Source organism: Megalobrama amblycephala, linkage group LG12 (assembly GCF_018812025.1).
Source record: "Megalobrama amblycephala isolate DHTTF-2021 linkage group LG12, ASM1881202v1, whole genome shotgun sequence".
Taxonomy (NCBI): Eukaryota; Metazoa; Chordata; class Actinopteri; order Cypriniformes; family Xenocyprididae; genus Megalobrama; species Megalobrama amblycephala.
In genome coordinates, this window is record NC_063055.1 from 21,497,521 (window position 1) to 21,516,551 (window position 19,031).

The 19,031-nt window shown below is 35.9% G+C and overlaps 2 protein-coding genes across 8 annotated transcripts in view; both read right to left on the minus strand.

Annotated features, from left to right (window-relative positions):
* Positions 1-1,984, minus strand: part of specc1la (sperm antigen with calponin homology and coiled-coil domains 1-like a) — a 46,003-nt gene extending 44,019 nt beyond the window's left edge. For 2 of the 4 annotated variants that reach the window (XM_048209637.1, XM_048209639.1), the window contains exon 1: positions 1,732-1,984. The gene's annotated coding sequence lies outside the window, so the exon portion shown is untranslated. Of the gene's footprint in view, positions 1-331; positions 401-1,731 lie in introns of all 4 variants that reach the window. The other 2 variants (XM_048209638.1, XM_048209640.1) reach the window with 2 other exon arrangements.
* Positions 1,985-5,017: 3,033 nt separating this feature from the next.
* Positions 5,018-19,031, minus strand: part of si:dkey-91m11.5 (PH_BCR_vertebrate and RhoGAP_Bcr domain-containing protein) — a 54,643-nt gene continuing 40,629 nt past the window's right edge. For 3 of the 4 annotated variants that reach the window (XM_048209645.1, XM_048209646.1, XM_048209642.1), the window contains exons 16-24: positions 17,818-17,915; positions 17,510-17,629; positions 13,194-13,253; positions 12,114-12,223; positions 10,144-10,283; positions 9,851-9,985; positions 9,651-9,756; positions 7,206-7,368; positions 5,018-7,062 (exon numbers count right to left, since the gene is read on the minus strand). In XM_048209645.1, the coding sequence (XP_048065602.1) occupies positions 6,973-7,062; positions 7,206-7,368; positions 9,651-9,756; positions 9,851-9,985; positions 10,144-10,283; positions 12,114-12,223; positions 13,194-13,253; positions 17,510-17,629; positions 17,818-17,915 (1,022 nt within the window). In that variant the 3' untranslated portion in view covers positions 5,018-6,972. Of the gene's footprint in view, positions 7,063-7,205; positions 7,369-9,650; positions 9,757-9,850; positions 9,986-10,143; positions 10,284-12,113; positions 12,224-13,193; positions 13,254-15,092; positions 15,800-17,509; positions 17,630-17,817; positions 17,916-19,031 lie in introns of those variants that run through there. The other variant, XM_048209647.1, reaches the window with a different exon arrangement.

Sequence of the window (19,031 nt, forward strand, 5' to 3'; positions counted from 1 at the left end):
TTAGCCCCAATGTAATAGTCCTTGACGTCCAAATGCAAAACTAATTATGTCTGGAAATACTCTCATAAGCAATTAGGGAATAGAAAGCCCAAATATATATATATATATATATATATATATATATATATATATATATTAAAAATACATTATTGAAACAAAATATAGTACATTAATTTCATTAAAAAATGTTAACTTATTGTTTTTAGTCTGTTTTGACCCACCAAAGATCATATTCAAAGGCACAATATGTAAAATGTTTAAATGTTTAAATGATTAAATATCCAAAAACCACTAGAACAATGTTATATATTATGTTGACTTGTGTACTTACATTATCCCAAATGTTTCCAAGAATTTAAATCCAGAGAAATAACCAGGGCACGGAGCGTCTGTGCGTCGCCTAACAATGACATCATACCCACATTACCCTCTGTTTATTTTGTAGAAACCATGGAAACACCAAAGGCGTTCTAATATATTATGTGTTTTATTAGACAGGTGAGCAACTGTTTGGATGGAAACATTCATCGACAGAAAACTAATCATGTTATATAGCTCAACACAGTAAGTCTTATTGTTTAAATCTTGTTTTCTTGATTAACAGTGAGTACCATGTTTTACCATGCCTAATATCGATCTAGCTTACTGCAATGTGCATTAAGTGTCTCATAGTAGCCGCCAAGCGAATGCAGAGTAGCACTATAACAACTTTCAACATGCAAATGTATCAAAATATGATAAACAGTGCTGCTTTACCCCACAAACTCTTGACAAGAAGAAGCGGAAGCAGTCGTCTGCAGCATAATAAAAGTTCTGCTGCTCTCGAGACGTGTGTCGCACTCGTCTCTCATTAGCAATCGGTCTAGCGGCCTCATTTCTGCTCACACAGCACTCGGTCCTGCTCTGCTTCATTCTACAGTAACGTTAATAATCTCATTCATGAACATGATTTCCTGATTCTTTTTCACCGGCTGTAGACGTAAAGACAACACCTTCCATGATTCCGTGAAATTAAGGCATCATCAAGCTACGTCTTTGTTTTGAAAGGCTTTGAAGCGACCTCTAGTGGCGAACATTTACATATTTTGCCTTTAAAGATACCCGTTATAATCTGAACATTTGAAGGAATCTGACATTCATAATAATTTGTTTCAACTGTTGTTCCACAGGCACCATCCCTAATTAATCTACCAAACCCATAAAAAAAAAAAATCATGAACTTTATTTGAAATTTGACTCTGACACTATCTATGATAGGCTGCCAACTTAGCATTTTTGACCATCACAGACAAACGTTTCTGAGTAGCAAAATGCTCCCTAGGTAGGCAGCTTACTAGGTTTTGAAACACTGTTTATTCATTACATTGAATGAATGTTTTAAATTAGATGAAATTTAGAAAAAAAAAAAAAGTATACACAATTCAGAGAACCGTTAGCTAAAAACCGTTGTTTTTTTTTTCTCCTCAAATAAATCTGACAGATAACAGATAATCATTGCCATGACCCAACAGGGTTTGACTATACGGTTAGCGAACTAGGAACCATCCCTACAAACGTGACATGCTTCACAACAGCCCGAGAAACACAAAATCTGTCTAAATACAAAAATATGCATCACTGCAGCCCCGTGTTTGTCACGGTGTGGTTGTGAGTTTACAGGCTAACCGCTAATGCTAACAGGATGTGCTACTTGAAGAGGATGCGAGGTGAAATAAATGTCTTGTTTATTACCTTGGCTCCCTCCTTTCGGTCTGTATAAGCGCCCGTCAGGGTAGATGATCTTCTTTGTAGTGTTCGAGGGTAGATGATAAAGGGTATTCCGGAGTTTTAGTTGTGGCATCGTTTCTGAGAGGCAGATAGCCGTTTCATGCTACACTGACGGCCACTGCAAACACAGCGCGACTGACAGACGGTAGACAAACACACAGTAGATCAGATCACCACACACTCACTCTGCGCCCGCCTACCACATGTGTTTCAATATTACAGCTGTGCAGCATGAAATATTCATTTTGTTAGCTGAAAACAACCAACTTTTGTTTTAAAATTTCAAAATAAATTGTGTTTTTTAAAAATTGTACTGTGAGTTATAATATTACAAAAAACTTTTAAAACTACCTGTATTAACTTGTCATACTAAATCATATATCTATAAATCTGCAGTAGTAGCTTTTGAGTTATGCACAGAGATATGTACGATATTACTGCTGCCCCCCTCCCCCCAATCTTTCATCTTTACTAATCTGATTTATTTCTTCTTAATCTGCCAATCATTTACTTGATTCTTTGTATTTTATGAGTCATTGCAGCTAATCATTTGTGCAACTCAAGATACAGCAGCATTAGTCATAATACACTTTGACACCATTGAAACAAAGTACACACCAGTGATATGGGCGTATGCTACTGTTCTGCTGTCCAAAGCACATAAAATGATGTTTAAATCAGACTTTAAAACTTTAAAAAGTCTTTCTGGAACTTTACAGGTCTGAATGTGAAATTGATATGATAACTCAGTCTTTCCACGTATAAGGTAGAAAATGAAGTAGGAAACCCAAAACTCTTCAAAATATTGCATTTTCTTTTTCAACAAAGCCAAAAAAAGCCACTGAAGCAGGTTCAAAAGTTTGGGGTCAGTAGGATACTTTACAATAAAATAATATTTTAATTTAAAGGTGCAGTGTGTAAATTTTAGAGGTATCTAGCGGTCCTCCCTTTCGAAGCAATATAGAGAAGATACGGTGGCCGTCTGGCCGACACAAGTCAATCATCGGTGTGTTCCAAATGGATATCGCCCTTTGAAGGGCACTTCGGAGTGAAAACAATCATGGCCGCCACATTGAAGGGTCATTCCAAACCGAAGTGCTCAAAACTGGCCACTTCAAAGGGCCCTTCAGAATGAAGGATTTCGAAGGGTACAACTGATGGACACTTCGGGCCCCCATGATCCTTTGCACAGGGAAGTTGTTTGATGTCACAGAATAGGTACAGGAGGTTAGGAGTTCGATTTTACCTATAAATGTATAGTATTTTTCTATACTACTGTAATATTTATACAAGTTAGATTTGGTACATTATTATGGTCAAAATGACATTGCACTTCAACAAAAGTACTTTACAGCTCCCTTTATCAGTCCATTCAAATGTTTTAAATACATAGACACAATATATTTAACATAAAAGACCAGCATAATGTTACTACAGTAAATGAATGTGTATTAATACAAAGAGTAAACTAGGGGGAAAAAGACGAAGGCGCCTTCTTGATTGTCTCATTAAGATGACGCTGAAGTGCGTTCCAAACGTTTTTTGACCCCTGCACCCTTCATCCCTTCGAAGCTCTCACTCCGGAGGGTAAACCCTTTGAAGGGATTAGGGCATAGGGATGAGCCCTTCCGAATGGAACGCAGGGGATGTCGTCGTCTGAGACAGCAGAAAGTACGTTAGCCAGTCAATCAATGAGGTTTCTTCTTACTTCTAACAAAGAACGGTCAAATAAACCAGACGACTACTACTGCTACTACTTCCTGCGTATTCAACATAGTGACGATGCAAGCTGCCTCTAAAAACACGAACCATTTAGAAGAACAACAGTGACGAAACGCACTCTGTAGAGCAGTTGTCCATTTAGGGCTGCTGTAGAAACATGCCGGCCCAAAATGATGACTTGACATGGAGGGGGGGACCCGTGGTGTATGTGTCTGAGTGTGTCTGTGAAGTTTCAGCTCAAAATACCCCATTTATTCATTTTTTTAACTGCCTATTTTGGGGCATCATTAACTATGCACCGATTCAGGCTGCGGCCCCTTTAAATCCTCGCGCTCCCCGCCCCCCCGAGCTCTCGACTGCCTTAAACAGCATAAACAAAGTTCACACAGCTAATATAACCCTCAAAATGGATCTTTACGAAGTGTTCGTCATGCAGCATGTCTAATCGCGTAAGTATGATATTTATTTGGATGTTTACATTTGATTCTGAATGAGTTTGATAGTATGCTCTGTGGCTAAAGCTAACATTACACACTGTTGGAGAGATTTATAAAAAATGAAGTTGTGTTTATGAATTATACAGACTGCAAGTGTTTAAAAAATGAAAATAACGACAGTCTTGTCTCCATGAATACAGTAAGAAACGATGGTAACTTTAACCACATTTAACAGTACATTAGCAACATGCTAACGAAACATTTAGAAAGACAATTTAACAAATATCACTAAAAATATGTGAGCTACGCAGAGGACTTTACCCGGCAGTCAAAGCGGCATTACATCGTAAAAGTGCAGACTCAGAGGAAGACCGTGAGGGTTTAGGGTGCCATTTGGGACAGGGCCATAGAAATGGCTCATTATGAAGTAATAAAAACATAATGGACACACACACATATATATATATATATATATATATATATATATATATACATATATATATATACATATATATATATATATATATATATATATATATATATATATATATATATATATATATATATACATATATATATATATACATATATATATATACATATATATATATATATATATATATATATATATATATATATATATATAAAACATTTTATCAAATAAATGCAACATTTTTCATTATGAGATTTTTTTTTTTAAATCGTGCTGACCCTAAATCTTACCTTTTGAAAACTTTAATCACCAGGATCATCAAACTGAATATTATATTAAATGTTTCTTTTCCATTTATTTTCTATGAAGCAATTTTGTTACCAATGTCTAAATACAACCCTTATTTGTATGATTTAACCATTTTCTAGCATTAAATGTACAAAAATAAAAAATAAAATATTTTGAATGAATATTTTAGAGGGGAGCAAATTTAGCCTAAATTAAGCTGCCACTTACTAGGTACATTTATGTTTCCAAAAAATTAAAAGTAACATTTGTTGTATTTAAAAAAATCTATCTATTTTTAATGCTAGGTTATTATTTTATGTTAGTTAATTGTTTATAAAAACCTATCACAAAAACATGGGCTTTGCAATTATCATTTTAACCAACTTCATGTTTATTATTCATCTACTTTGTACAGAATCACATTATGACCACACTTGAACAGGTCTGCCATACAAGTGTAGTATTGTGCAGTTTGAGTATTGTCCAGTAAAAACAATAAACAAAGACTATCGTTTCAGCAACAGACAGTGCTCCAGAAGAGGAAGGAATGCTGAAAGCAAACCACTGTCCTAATGTCTTCTGGGGAGTAATGCTATCTCTTTTTGAGTAACGTTTAATGTACTTGGCCATCGGTCAGATAAACACACAGAACAGTCAACGGCTCTGTGGAAACAAGAGGATGAAGCAGTTTATTGTGATCCATCTCCTTAATCCACACTGTGCAATACTTATCCATATACAGAACATTTCCTCATCATGGAGGCTGGGTTGTGAAATGGCAGCCAGGAATATCTTCATCAGTACAGTGTGTAATGGACCAAATAAAAGAGAGAAAAACGAGGAATGGCTATAGTTGTAATTCCAGTAGGACTTTGATAAAGGAAGTGCAGATTCCAGAATATACAATGGAATAAGAACAAAGAAAGGCAATGATCTTCAACACAATTACAGGAATGTCTCGTTTTTCCTTACTCTAAAGGAAATACACAAGCTTAAAGACTCTGTGTCGTACAATAACTAAAAAGTAATCTCTATAGGAAAATAAGTCATAAACAAATCAACATGCCTGCATGTTACATGACATTCTAACAATACACAACCTCTCCTTTGTTCTGAACAACATAATACAGATATATGCATATTAGCCATGATAAACTAAACAATTTACATACACAATTAACAGGGCAAGGTATTGGCACTGTTCAGGATCGCAAAGTGCTTGCAAGTTTTGTGAACAGCAAAAAAAAAAAAAGAAAATATAATGATCCCAAACCATTAAACAAGAAAGATTTACAGTGTTTGAATTAAATTAATTTTTGCTCAGTAATAGGAGTTTAATAGCAGTGATATATTCAGATGGAGAACTCCTATATTCATTTAATTAGGTCCATCAGTTACGGTTAAGCATGTAAGCATAACATGCGATAGTCCTTATATTACATAAAGATTTAAAATTAATTTACTGTTTTGTTTTCTAAGTTATGTAAGGTTTCCATTTTGAAAAGCACTGAAAAAATTCAGTGTTCTAGTCCTATGTCATGTGATATTACCCATGTGTACTGTATTGTTTTAATATAGGCTCAGTAATCCAATATTAAGTGGATTTATGTGACATAAAACAGAAATGTTTTCATAAAACAAACGTAATGTATTTTCTTGGGAATCTTGGGAGTGGTAGAAACTATAATTGTGTCATACTGTATAGTTCTTTTTGGTCATGAACCATTAAGACAGCTACTATGTTGACCATAGTCAAACACTGGTTAAAGAATCTCACATTTTAATTCTCTGTGTTGTGTTTTATCCATCAGAAATGGGCCATATAAATGTATTCCTCTCCACGATTTCAGTGTTCAGATGTTCCGTAGCCTTCGCCACGGGAAGACATAAATCATAGGTGAGTAAAATGTCAGATCAAATAAAACGGTCATGGAAAAATGGAATGTGTAATTCTTTATAAACCCACAGTGCTGAAAGGAACAAGACAAAATGTCAGAATAACATTCCCCATCCAATAACCTATGAGAAGCTTGGCACTCGCCATTCAGTCGGAAATGTTACAGTGGATGACAGAGAAAATAACATCACCTGCTTGTTGAATGTAACTCTAAGTGCTTGTAACAGTGAGTCCATTAGAAGATATCAGACTGACTTGTCATTCTTCACTGTAAATTTCTCCAGAAGTATCGACAGAATGCTAGTGATGCAGTTGGGAATTCACTCCGCTTGGAAGATTTCAGTAGGTTGTTGGTGCCCTCCATTGGTCACATGCTGAATCACTTCATTCCAAGGGCATTTCACACCATAATGCACCTGAGCTTCTTCTCAAACCTCTGTGGAGAAGAGCATACTCTGACGTTTACTATCTGGAGTAGGGATCGTCTCCAGCTGCAGGAAGTACAGTAATACCTGGACCTATAGAGATAAAGAGGAACAACTGACCAACAGATCCAACCAATATATCAACAGAAACATTATTTTGTACATGACTCATTTAAATGCTTTCAGACCACAAAACCAGAAATCTAGTACTCTAGAATGTAGTGTACATGTGTTACCTGAGACATAACCTCAAGAGACCAGCTGTCACTCATAGAGATGGGCTGTGTGGGATTGGCTGGAATTTTACTGTCCTTCTCAGAGGGGCGGAGAAGGGTTGGCCCGAACACTGTGGCGAGATTGTGGAAGGACATCTTGTTGAAGCTCTCATTCTCAGCAACCCTGAGGGAAATAAAGAAGAACGTTTCAGTCAACGTAGGTCTTAAACAAATCTGACTCTTGGAAATTATTCAAAGAATCCAAGTAAAACTGAAGAAAATGTGCTTGCTTGCCCATAAAAAAAACTTGTCTTCACAAAAAAATATCAAAGTTAACTTAAGCCAGGTTCATACTGTTTGATTTTGGCCATGATTTGGCTGTCTGAGACAAATCTTATACTAAGCCAAAATCTGAAGTCTTTGGTCGCTAGTTTGACATGTTTACCGACAGCCGATCAATGACCATTGCGATCAAATTTTACCTCAGAAAAAATTCTGGCAGTGTCAGAAGATTTGAGGCACCGTCGTGCAGTGTGGCTTCTCCTACGACAACTGTCAAGTCAAAAAACCAATGGCAGAACCCGATGACGCAATTAGTGAGACGACAACAAACCACCACTTGCTCTACTCACATGTCTTCGCCACCGTTTCTATTCCGCATGTAAATGCAGCTCAGTCACTGAAAGTGTTACGGATTGATGATGTAAAACCCTGGACGAGTCTTCTTGCATGCGTTCCTTTTTAACGTGCCTTACTGTCATACAGTCTGACATTAATGACAGCTGAGATCTTACAGTGTGACATGGCTTACAGCAGGGATCATGTTCGTACAGTCTGACAAGCAACGGTCGTAAAGGACTATTAAAAATCGTACTAGGGCTGTGACAATAAATCGATGTTTCTTGAGTCTTGGATCGATTGGAGATTCTCTCTCCAATCGATTCTGAGCTTAGTTTTTAACAGCAAATGCTCACTAAGAAGAGCGCTCGTGCATTCAGCCGAGTCTGAGAATGTACTCGCACCTCAATGCTTTTATGACGTGACATTAATGTTAACAGCCCACTGCAAACACCACTGTAATTCGCTTCAACCTTTTCAAACTTTATGAATGTTTATTTTATAGAAGGTGATGCATCTATTTATTTTCCCAGCCTTAAAATCGTACAGTGTGCACCCGGCTTTAAGAAAAAAACAAACAAACATGTATTTAATTTATTTACACAGTTTGATCTTTCCTTTTGCTTATTAAAGACTGGTATAAATTATTAGATTAATTGTGATTATTATACTCTGTTGACAGCCCTAATTTGCATATAGTTTTGAAGAAAAAAAAAAAAAACCTTTCCAGTGCACTGCTATGCGGTAGATAGTTTTTTTTTTTTTGTTAAAGGTGCCCAAGAATGCTTTTTCACAAGATGTAATATAAGTCTAAGGTGTCTCCTGAATGTGTCTGTGAAGTTTCAGCTCAAAATACCCCATAGATTTTTTTTAATTAATTTTTTTAACTGCCTATTTTGGGGCATCATTAACTATACACTGATTTTGGCAGCGCCGCCCCTTTAAATCGCGTGCTCCCTGCCACACGAGCTCTCGACTATATTACAGCGCATTTACAAAGTTCACACAGCTAATATAACCCTCAAATGGATCTTTACAAGATGTTCGTCATGCATGCTGTATGAATGCTTCGAATTATGTGAGTAAAGTATTTATTTTGATGTTTACGTTTGATTCTGTATGAGTTTGAGGCTATATGCTCTGTGGCTAACGGCTAATGCTACACTGTTGGAGAGATTTATAAAGAATGAAGTTGTGTTTATGCATTATACAGACTGCACGTTTACAAATGAAAATAGCGACGGCTCTCTTGTCTCCGTGAATACATTAAGAAACGATGGTAACTTTAACCACATTTAACAGTACATTAGCAACATGCTAATGAAACATTTAGAAAGACAATTTACAAATATCACTAAAAATATCATGCTATCATGGATCATGTCAATTATTAATGCTCCATCTGCCATTTTTCGCTGTTGTTCTTGCTGGCTTACCTTGTCTGTGCACAGATCCAGACGTTAATACTGCCTTTCCTTGTCTAATGCCTTGAACATGGGCTGGCATATATGCAAATATTGGGGTCATACATATTAATGATCCCGACTGTTGCGTAACAGTCGGTGTTATGTTGAGATCTGCGTGTTTTCCGGAAGTCTTTTAAACAAATTAGATTTATATAAGAAGGAGGAAACAATGGGGTTTGAAACTCAATGTATGTCTTCTCCATGTACTGAACTCTTGTTATTTAACTATGCCAATATAAATTCAATATTTAATTCTAGGGCACCTTTAAGTGGTTTCTATGACATTTTGGTTCCTAGATGGGGATCAGGTTTTCATAAGCACTAGTTCAAATCTGCATATTTAATCATATTATTAAAAATTGATTGACGGGACAATCTTCACCTTTTCAGATGGTCCAGCAGAAACAGGAAGGTCAGCAGGTTGGGTTCAGGTAGTGAGAGCAACAAGTTGAGCATACAGCTTTCTTTTGCTACACTGTCTGACAACGCTGAAGGAAATAAAAAAAAACAAGAATAAATTATTCATGTGAACTGTTTTATATGAACTATTAATCATCATAACTTGAAAAACTCTCAACTGACCAATGCCTTCAGTGAAATTTGCATAGAGTTCATCGGTGAAGAGGGGCTCAGGAAGCTCTCGGAAGTAAAGCTTCAGTGTTCCAGCAATGGCATTCACGTCCATCTCGCTCATCATAACTGAAACATCTTTATTGTCTGTTAAGTCACAAAACATACTCATTTTTAGCCATATCAAAAATGCATATAATATTAAATATATAATAAAATAGATTTATTAATTGTATTTTAATTAAAAATAATTTAATTTCATTTAATCTGTAGGTTGTAGGTGCAAGAAGTACTAGAGTACTCACTGGCATCAAATGCAGCTTTCAGGGCTTGGATGTCTGTGGCCACACCAGAGACACGATAGATGCCCACTTCCTCCATCCCTCTGCGCTCAATCTCTTCTACGCACTGTCTCACAATGAGAGGCACTTTGGAGTGCTCCCGTCTGAGAGGAACAAACACACATGAATCAACAACGAGGGTCTGGAAAATACATTTCAGCTGAATATAGTTTTTCAGTATTAAAGCCGTAAATTCTACGACCACAAAAAATTATGGGAAATCTTTTGGCACATTTCTGCGACGTATAAAAATAACCAGTATATTCAAAGAGCTTGTTTATTTGTTCACTATGAAAGGAAAAATTACTTTGTGGTATCAATGTTCTCACAGCCTATATTTAAACCGACATCTGCATTATCCTGACAGAGCATTCCAATATCCCAAAATCAACATCATAATAAGACCACCTAAGAAAATGAACATTTTGTCCAGCATAAATCCATCCCAAAACTGTCATGTTTTTTTTATTTTTTTTTTTAAAACAACTATTATTAGAGGGCAATATTTCACCCTTATGCATTGCTGTTAAACTATGAAAAATGCATATCTAATTCCTAAATCCACAGTCCTGTTTTTATTGCAGTCCTCTGAGGGAAGCCCTTGGCAAACCCTTGCCTTTAATAATACTTTCTTCCTGTTTCTCAGGAAGTCCATAATGGGGTTGCTTTCTGTTTTCCTTTCTGCTTTTAAGATCCCTTCTGACGGAGACCACCTTTCCTCAGCTTTATTAAAAGGAAGTGTCCCCCTCCTTAGTTTTTATGAGCCCTCATTTGAGTCATGTGGGCCTATGAAAACACTGAGAAGGGTCCCTGTGTCCTCTAAACAATGGGAAACATGGCTGACGTCTGACTGGTGTTGCTCTTAGAGTGAGAGATGTGCGAGTGAAACGTGACTGCTTTTATTATTGAATCACGATTGACTTTTACAATACAATATAACTTTATTAATCCTTAAAGGCGCACTCGCTAGCCTTTTTGGCAGTCAGCTTGGTCTTAAACTGACATGTAGTGTTGTGAATGCAGCATTACTCAAAAACAAAAGTTTTCAGTTATGAAATTATACAAAAATAGAGAGGTTATGGAGTAAAAATTAAGGATTAGTCCACTTTTAAATACACTTTTCCTGATAAATTTACTCACCCCCATGTCATCCAAGATGTTCATGTCTTTCTTTCGTCAGTCGAAAATAAATGAAGGTTTTTGAGGAAAACATTCCAGGATTATTCTCCTTACAGTGTATTTCAATGGCTACCAACAGATTGAAGGTCAAAATTACAGTTTCAGTGCAGCTTCAAGGGCTTTAAATGATACCAGATGAGTAATAAGGGTCTTATCTAGCGAATCGATCGGTCATTTTCGAAAAAAATACAACCGTTTATGCTTTATAAACAAAATATCGCCTTAAACGTACTTTCCGCTTCCGCATTCTTCATAACACGGCGGAACGAACGCAGCGCCAGTTTCGTTTTTTTCCGTAACTTGAATAGGAAAGGCGTAGGACATTCAGCGTAAGCGTTTTGAAGAATGCGGAAGCGGAAAGTACGTTCAAGGCGATATTTTTTTTTATAAAGCATAAACGGTTGTATTTTTTTCGAAAATGACTGATCGATTCGCTAGATAAGACCCTTATTACTCATCTTTAAACTCTTTAAACTCATCGTTTAAAGCCCTTGAAGCTGCACTGAAACTGTAATTTTGACCTTCAACCTGTTGGTAGCCATTGAAATCCACTGTAAGGAGAATAATCGTGGAATGTTTTCCTCAAAAACTATTTGAGGCTACGCTATTATTAGGCTACTGATATGACTGGAATAATCTAATGTGAATGGACAATTTAAATGTTTTATTAATTTCTTAAATGAGGGAAAAATGATATTGTATCTATTATATTAATACTGTTTACACTCGATAGATTGATTTGTAGGTTGACTCACTTCGTGACAGCCCCGATTTTGACCCCAAACACTCCGGACTGTTTCCTGGAGGGCATCCTCTTCAGACTGAACTCTCTGCTGGTAAACCGCATAGACAGCTTGACCTCAATCTGGAAAGAGTGATGAATGTACACAACTTTTTTTACAAAAACATCTCACTGATGAGAACAAAAGAGCTCTGCACCTATCAAATAATCAAGAATTAAATCACTGTAAGCTTTGGCCATCAGCTTAATATCAAGCCACATGACCAAGGTAATCCATCATTGCTTCATACTGATAAAACTTGATGGTAGACAAATGATTGTTATCTATTGACTGGAGGATGTAAGTGGATATGAATGGTAGTGTGTATGTGTCATTTATATTATATTATATTATATTATATTATATTATATTATATTATATTATATTATATTATATTATAGTGAATAAAAGTCCTGAATAAAAGTGAATAAAAGTATTAATTTCTTAAGATTTTAAACACTTTTTAAACAATTGTAATGTGTGTTTATATATATATATATATATATATATATATATATATATATATATAAAAAAACACATTACAATTGTTTAAAAAGTGTTTAAAATCTTAAGAAATTAATACTTTTATTCAGCAAGGATGCATTAAATTGATCAAAAGTGACAGTAAAGACTTGTCATGAGATTTCTATTTGAAATAAATGCTGCGCACCTGAACTTTCTAAAAAATGTATCACAGTTTCCACAAAAATATTAAGCAGCACAACTGTTTTCAACATTAATAATAATAAGAAATGTTTCTTGAGCAGCAAATCAGCACATTATATGTAGCTTTAGGGAATAATAAAAGCAAAAACAATTCCTATGCAATCTAATTTAAATATCTTGCAAAATCTGCAATGGTTAAATCATCATATATTTCACAGTTTTCTGCAATGATGCAGCAACATCAATTATTCACTTCCCAGATATATACAGATGATCTTAACCGAGTGTACTGGCCTATTAAAATGGACTTTTGAACATTTAATAAAGTGATTGCTCCTATTATTAGTAAAGGTGTTATTATTATTGTGCAGGATGAGCCACACTGACCCCATTCATGCTGATTACTGTCCTCTGCCAGTCTTTACCCTGCAGCGATTGAGGATCCAGCTGTGAAAATAGGGACAAATGTCAATCAAGAGGATAATCCTTATCTGAGTGTGATCCAAACAGAGTCACCTGCTAAAAATGGCAGCTCAGTGAACATACTACTAGAAAGTATCTACTTTTCACCAAAAAAATAAACAATAGAGCTGAGCTCATCACAAGTATGTAAATGATGATTAATGCACAATGTACTCTTTAAACTTAAAAAAAAATTAATGGAAATGCACAACCCAAAGAATCTTATGATCCAAATGCTTTCCATTCTTTATGATATGCCCATCTTCCCTAGTCTAATGCCCAGTATTACATAACGTCCTCGTAGTCGGTTGTCAGTATCAATTCAGTGTCTCTCAGTTTGTATTTATTGTGTTCTGTTATGGGTGTTGTGACAACATAATTTACCAGCTTGCTGCCAAAGGAAAGAACTGTATTGATTGGTTGTTTTTACTCATGCCAACAAATCTGATTTATCTCATTTGAGAGGCGACTGGTACACTAGAACATGGTGAAATTACAGCAACAATCAATGCCATATTCTGTACACAGATGTTCAGGGAACATCCAAAGTGTTCAGACAGGACATGCATCTTTTGTAGACATCATACATGAGTACTATTTTCAACATTGATAATAATAAAAAATGTTTCTTGAGCACCAAATCAGCATATTAGAATGATTTCTGAAGGATCATGTGACTCTGAAGACTGGAGTAATGGCTGCTGAAAATTCAGCTTTGCATCACAGGAATAAATTACATTTTAAAATATATTCAAATAGAAAGCAGTTATTTTCAATTGTAATAATTTTTCACAATATTACAGTTTTTATTTGATTTTTTGATCAAATAAATTCAGTCCTGGTGAGCATTTCTTTTAAAAATATTAAATAAGCTTACTGACCCTAAACTTTTGAAAGGTATACTGCAACAGAAAATTATGAAATGTGTTATTATATAGAGAACAATTGTTTCTAAAATTGTCATTGTATTAAAGAAAACTCTTATTATTATTATTGACAACATATCCAAGACAGTTAGTTCCAGTCCTTGATGTTGATTAGTCAATAGCTATGCTTATTCACGATAAAGCACGACTATGACCGCTTCACCCAACGGTTCTGTGTATCGCTGTGCTCAAAGGTGTTCTTTAGCGACATAAATATTGAAAGAACTAAAAGGCCAACATGTTTGAAGTAAATTTTGATCTATTAGGCAGCATGAAAATTGATGAGTGGTTTGCAAAACAATTTGGAGAGACTTCTGAAAAAATTAACCATCATGCTCTAGTGCTGAAAAATAATTGATGAAAAATGGTAACATTCGAGACAGCTCGTAATGAAAAAAAATACCATGCAGCCTTCAGCCATGACTAACTCACAATACAGCACAGCCTCTCGTTCCTTATATATATATATCCAACAAAACTAAATACAGATTTAATATCTTAATTATATCTTATGTTAACTATGACAGTCCTAAAAATACATTTTAACCCCCAGCAGCCCCTTGCAGCCCCCTGGAGGTAAGAAAGCCCCGCTGTACACCAGGATGACTCAACATTTGCAGTCTTATGCACTCATTCTCAAGCCTTAATAGTTTTCAATTCACAATTTCTGCTGTATATTTTTACCAAAACAATGCACACCCTACTGCTTTACCGATACCACAAAATACAGACCAAAGAAAAATGTTCTTGCAGTGATTGATGGTAAAATCCACATCAAACACTTCACAATCTTAATTCCCAACCATCCTGCTTAATAATAATCATCTCAAAGAAAGTTAATGAACTAAGTTTCTCATTTCCAAAAATTCCTCACACGAGGGAGTGAGGCTCTCGTTACCTTCTGCCTGAGCAGCGTGTTGCGAACTCTACCCCAGAGTCGAGCCCCGGTGCTGGGACCCCTCCTGAGGCCAGAATCTACCTCCTCATCCTCCTCCTGTTTCTCCTCTTCCTCCACGGCACAGCTGCTAATGAACTCTTCCTTCATCAGTTTACTGCTCACAGCCTTCATTCTACCATAATGCTCTTCACCATTCTGAATCTGGTCCTTATTGCCCATCTTACTCAGGTTCCTCAGAGGAAGCTACCGTTATTGACAAGCAGCAGCAGGATACAGGAACACGCTCACAGAAGCACAGTCAATTTCAGATGTTCTAGCACAACGGCCGACTGATGTTTCATGTCATCCTGAAGCAGTGCGTGTTTTGGTATAACCGTTCTCATGCTGGTCTGGATGAACCTGTTGTTGTGAATATCTTGTCTGATATATTCTTGAGTACACACACACACACACACACAGCGCTCCCCTGACAGAGCGGTTCCGCAGATGGAGCACTGGGATTAACTACTGAATCTCCACCCACCCTGATGATTACAGTGTGGCAGCTGACCTACCAATAACATATTCAAGACAATTTCAAGTGTTTCGAATGGTGTTTTTCTGGTTACAGCACTGAAATGTGGCACTTCCAAAGTTTAGGACAATATTATGTTCTTTCAATCATTATATATCCTGTCATAACCATTTGAGAAGAAACTGAAGCATTTAACTCTATGCAAACAGGTATAAAGGATCTTGCTTGGAGAGTTTGGAGTAAACAACTGACAACTATACAGTCTGTTGCTACAAAGGAAATGCTTACAGTTGCCATGGCAACAAAGGGTCACGTGATTAAGACAAAAGCTTTCATTTGCTGATGCAGACTCTTCATTCTCTCATCCGTAACTTTGCACCTGCCCCATTGGGACTCTGTCAGCGTGTCATGTCCCACTTTCTCTCTGGAGCGCTTCCAAACAACTCTGACAACAATCCATAGTACAGTCCCTCTAATCCTTCTCTAGCACAGCACCTAAGCATTTCCCTAGGGCTGCCCCTCTGCCGTTTTCTCTGGTGACACAACCACACCACCACATATGGTAGGATTATCTACCTGAACAACTTAGCGGCTTTGTTCTGTTCACTGCATTAGGCATTAAAAACGTAAATGCTTAGTCACTATGTGTAAGCAGATTATACACAGCCTTGTTTTATCCTGGGATGTATGACTAATCGATAATGAAAATAATCGACAATTTCATTGCTGATTACTTGAATTTGTGTACATCACTTTACAGTAGAAAAACATAGTTCTATGGGGAAAAAACATTTGAGGCCAAAAAGCTAAGTTTCATGTTGGCATGACCTTATTTTATATACTTTATTTTTAATTCAATATAACATAATTTAACTTAATATTTAATTTAATACATAATTTAACTTAATATTTAATTTAATTTGTTCTTAATTTGTCCTTCTGCTTTTTAAACTGGACATTAAATAAAACTTTTACCTGATAAAATAATTAATCAACAGATTAATCAATTAATAAATATATTTTAATTGCAGTAGGGCTGCAACGATTAATCACGATTAATCGTTTGCGAAATAAAAGTCTGTGTTTACGTAATATATATGTGTGTGTTCTGTGTATAATAATTATGTATATATAAATACACACATACAGGTATAAAGTTTAGAAATATATGCATGTACTATAAATATATATATATATATTTATATATATTTTATATTACATATAAACAAATTTTTTATATATAAATATAACATTTTTCTTAAATATATACATGAATGTGTATGTATTTATATATACATAATTATTATACACAGAACACACACATATATATTACGTAAACACAGACTTTTATTTCGCAAACGATTAATTGCGATTAATCGTTGCAGCCCTAAATTGCAGACCTACTAAAATGTACTACTGTTACAAAAGAGTACTGTGAAAGAAAATCCAAGAAATTCCAAAATCTAAACAACATTTTACAATATAACATATATAGTGTTCAAAAATTATTTGTGGTGCTGTTAACTGTCTGGTGTTTGTCGGTGCCGATAGCCTCGTGGGCAGCACATTGACAAGTGGCGCCTTCGCGCTTTGGGCGACCCGAGTTTAAGTCCCGGCTTGCGGTTCTTTCCTGATCCTGTCTCCCCCTCTCACTCCCACTTTGCTTCCTGTCTACATACTGTCCTATCACAATAAAGGCAAAATGCCAAAAAAAAACAAAAAAAAAAACAAAAAAAACTGTCTGGTGTTTGTTGGTGAGGTCATCCCTGGGGTCTGTGATTACTGTGAGGAACCACTTCTGAAATTATATGAGCAGTTCACCATCTCAAAGCACGCTAATGCATGCAGGTATCATTTAAAGGTATCCCTGAATGTGATGAGTGGACATACTGAGCAAGCATACCTGAATCTGTCCCTTGGCCATGATGCGATCCATGTTCTCCCCATCATCCCTGCACTGTTTGACCTTACTGTAACATAGCAGTCTGAGGGTCTGAGAGCCCTCCAGCTCAATCTCAAACTCCTGTGAAAAGAGAGTCCAACCTCCATTTAATCACACCATTCAACTTGCATTATAATGTCTTATTATTTCTTCTCAACTAGTGGCACCAAAAGTAACATAATTACTAACATTATATCACTATATAGGTTTCTTTATCATTTAATGTTTTTGAAGGTAACTACATGCTGACAATGGGCTGCAGTTCTGACCTCATTCCAGTTTGGCTCTGTGGTGTCTCTGTACACACGAGTCTTTGCTTTGTTCACAAAGTAGCCGAAAGAGTCCACTTCTAGCGTACAGTACAGATCTGAGGTGATAGAGGGAACAGATAACAAGCTGGTTACATATAAAACCATTTTTAAATATGAAAAAAAAAAAACCCTGAAAATTAAAGTTTATTTTACACACAGTATCTTTTCCAATTGAAGTTAAAGGTAAAAGTATTAGGAGAGGGCAGTAAGACCAAAATCACAATATCTATAGCTTAGACATCAAGTAGATTCCATGAAAGTTATTTTATATATTTTTTAAAATTTATTTTATATTTTTATTTTTTTGTATAATTTACTGAATAAAATGCTTTATAAATAAAATTGAAGAAAAAAAGTTAGACCATACGGCTCCAGGGGGTTAATAAAGGCCTTCTGAAGCGAAGCGATGCGTTTTTTAAGAAACATATCCATATTTATAACTTTATAAACTAGAATCACTGGCTTCTGTGACGCATGACGTATTGACGAACGTGTAAGTGCAGAGGATAGAGCAAAACAAAACACCGGTCACGAATTGGAAGTCTAAAACGAGAATTTTTAAAGAGAAATGTCAGAGGAGCTTGAGTTTGTTGCCCAGCCCTATTTGTTTGAACGTCAAGAAGCGTCTACTCTCACCTAAGATTACGCTACTCCTACATCCTACTACATACGCTGGAACTCAACTCTCCCGTGAATGCGCGGAAGGACGTTACCGGAGCGATTATAGTCTATAACGTTATAAAAATGGACATTTTCCTTACAAAAATGCATCACTTTAAAGAGCCAGAATATTTTTAATATAACTAATTGTCAAAGTCAAAGTCATATACACCTAGGATGGCTTGAGGGTGAGTAAATTATGGGATAATTTTCATTTTTGGGTGAATTAACCCTTTAACACTCTAGATTATCTATTAAACATTGGTTTCAAATCATGCCTAAGAACAGCCTTCACTGTAACACAGCCTCTCTAAAGGCTTTTTTCTTAAATTGCCCACTGCACGTGAAGCGTTTTTGGTTTATACAGTCATGCCACTCAACCCTACACTGCATTAAAGAAGATTCTATTGAGGACACAGGCTATAAGAAAGCAGAAACAATGAATGAGTGAGAACAAAGAGAGACGGAAATTAATGATAGAGAGTTAGATTTAAGAAGGAACGCAGTGTTCC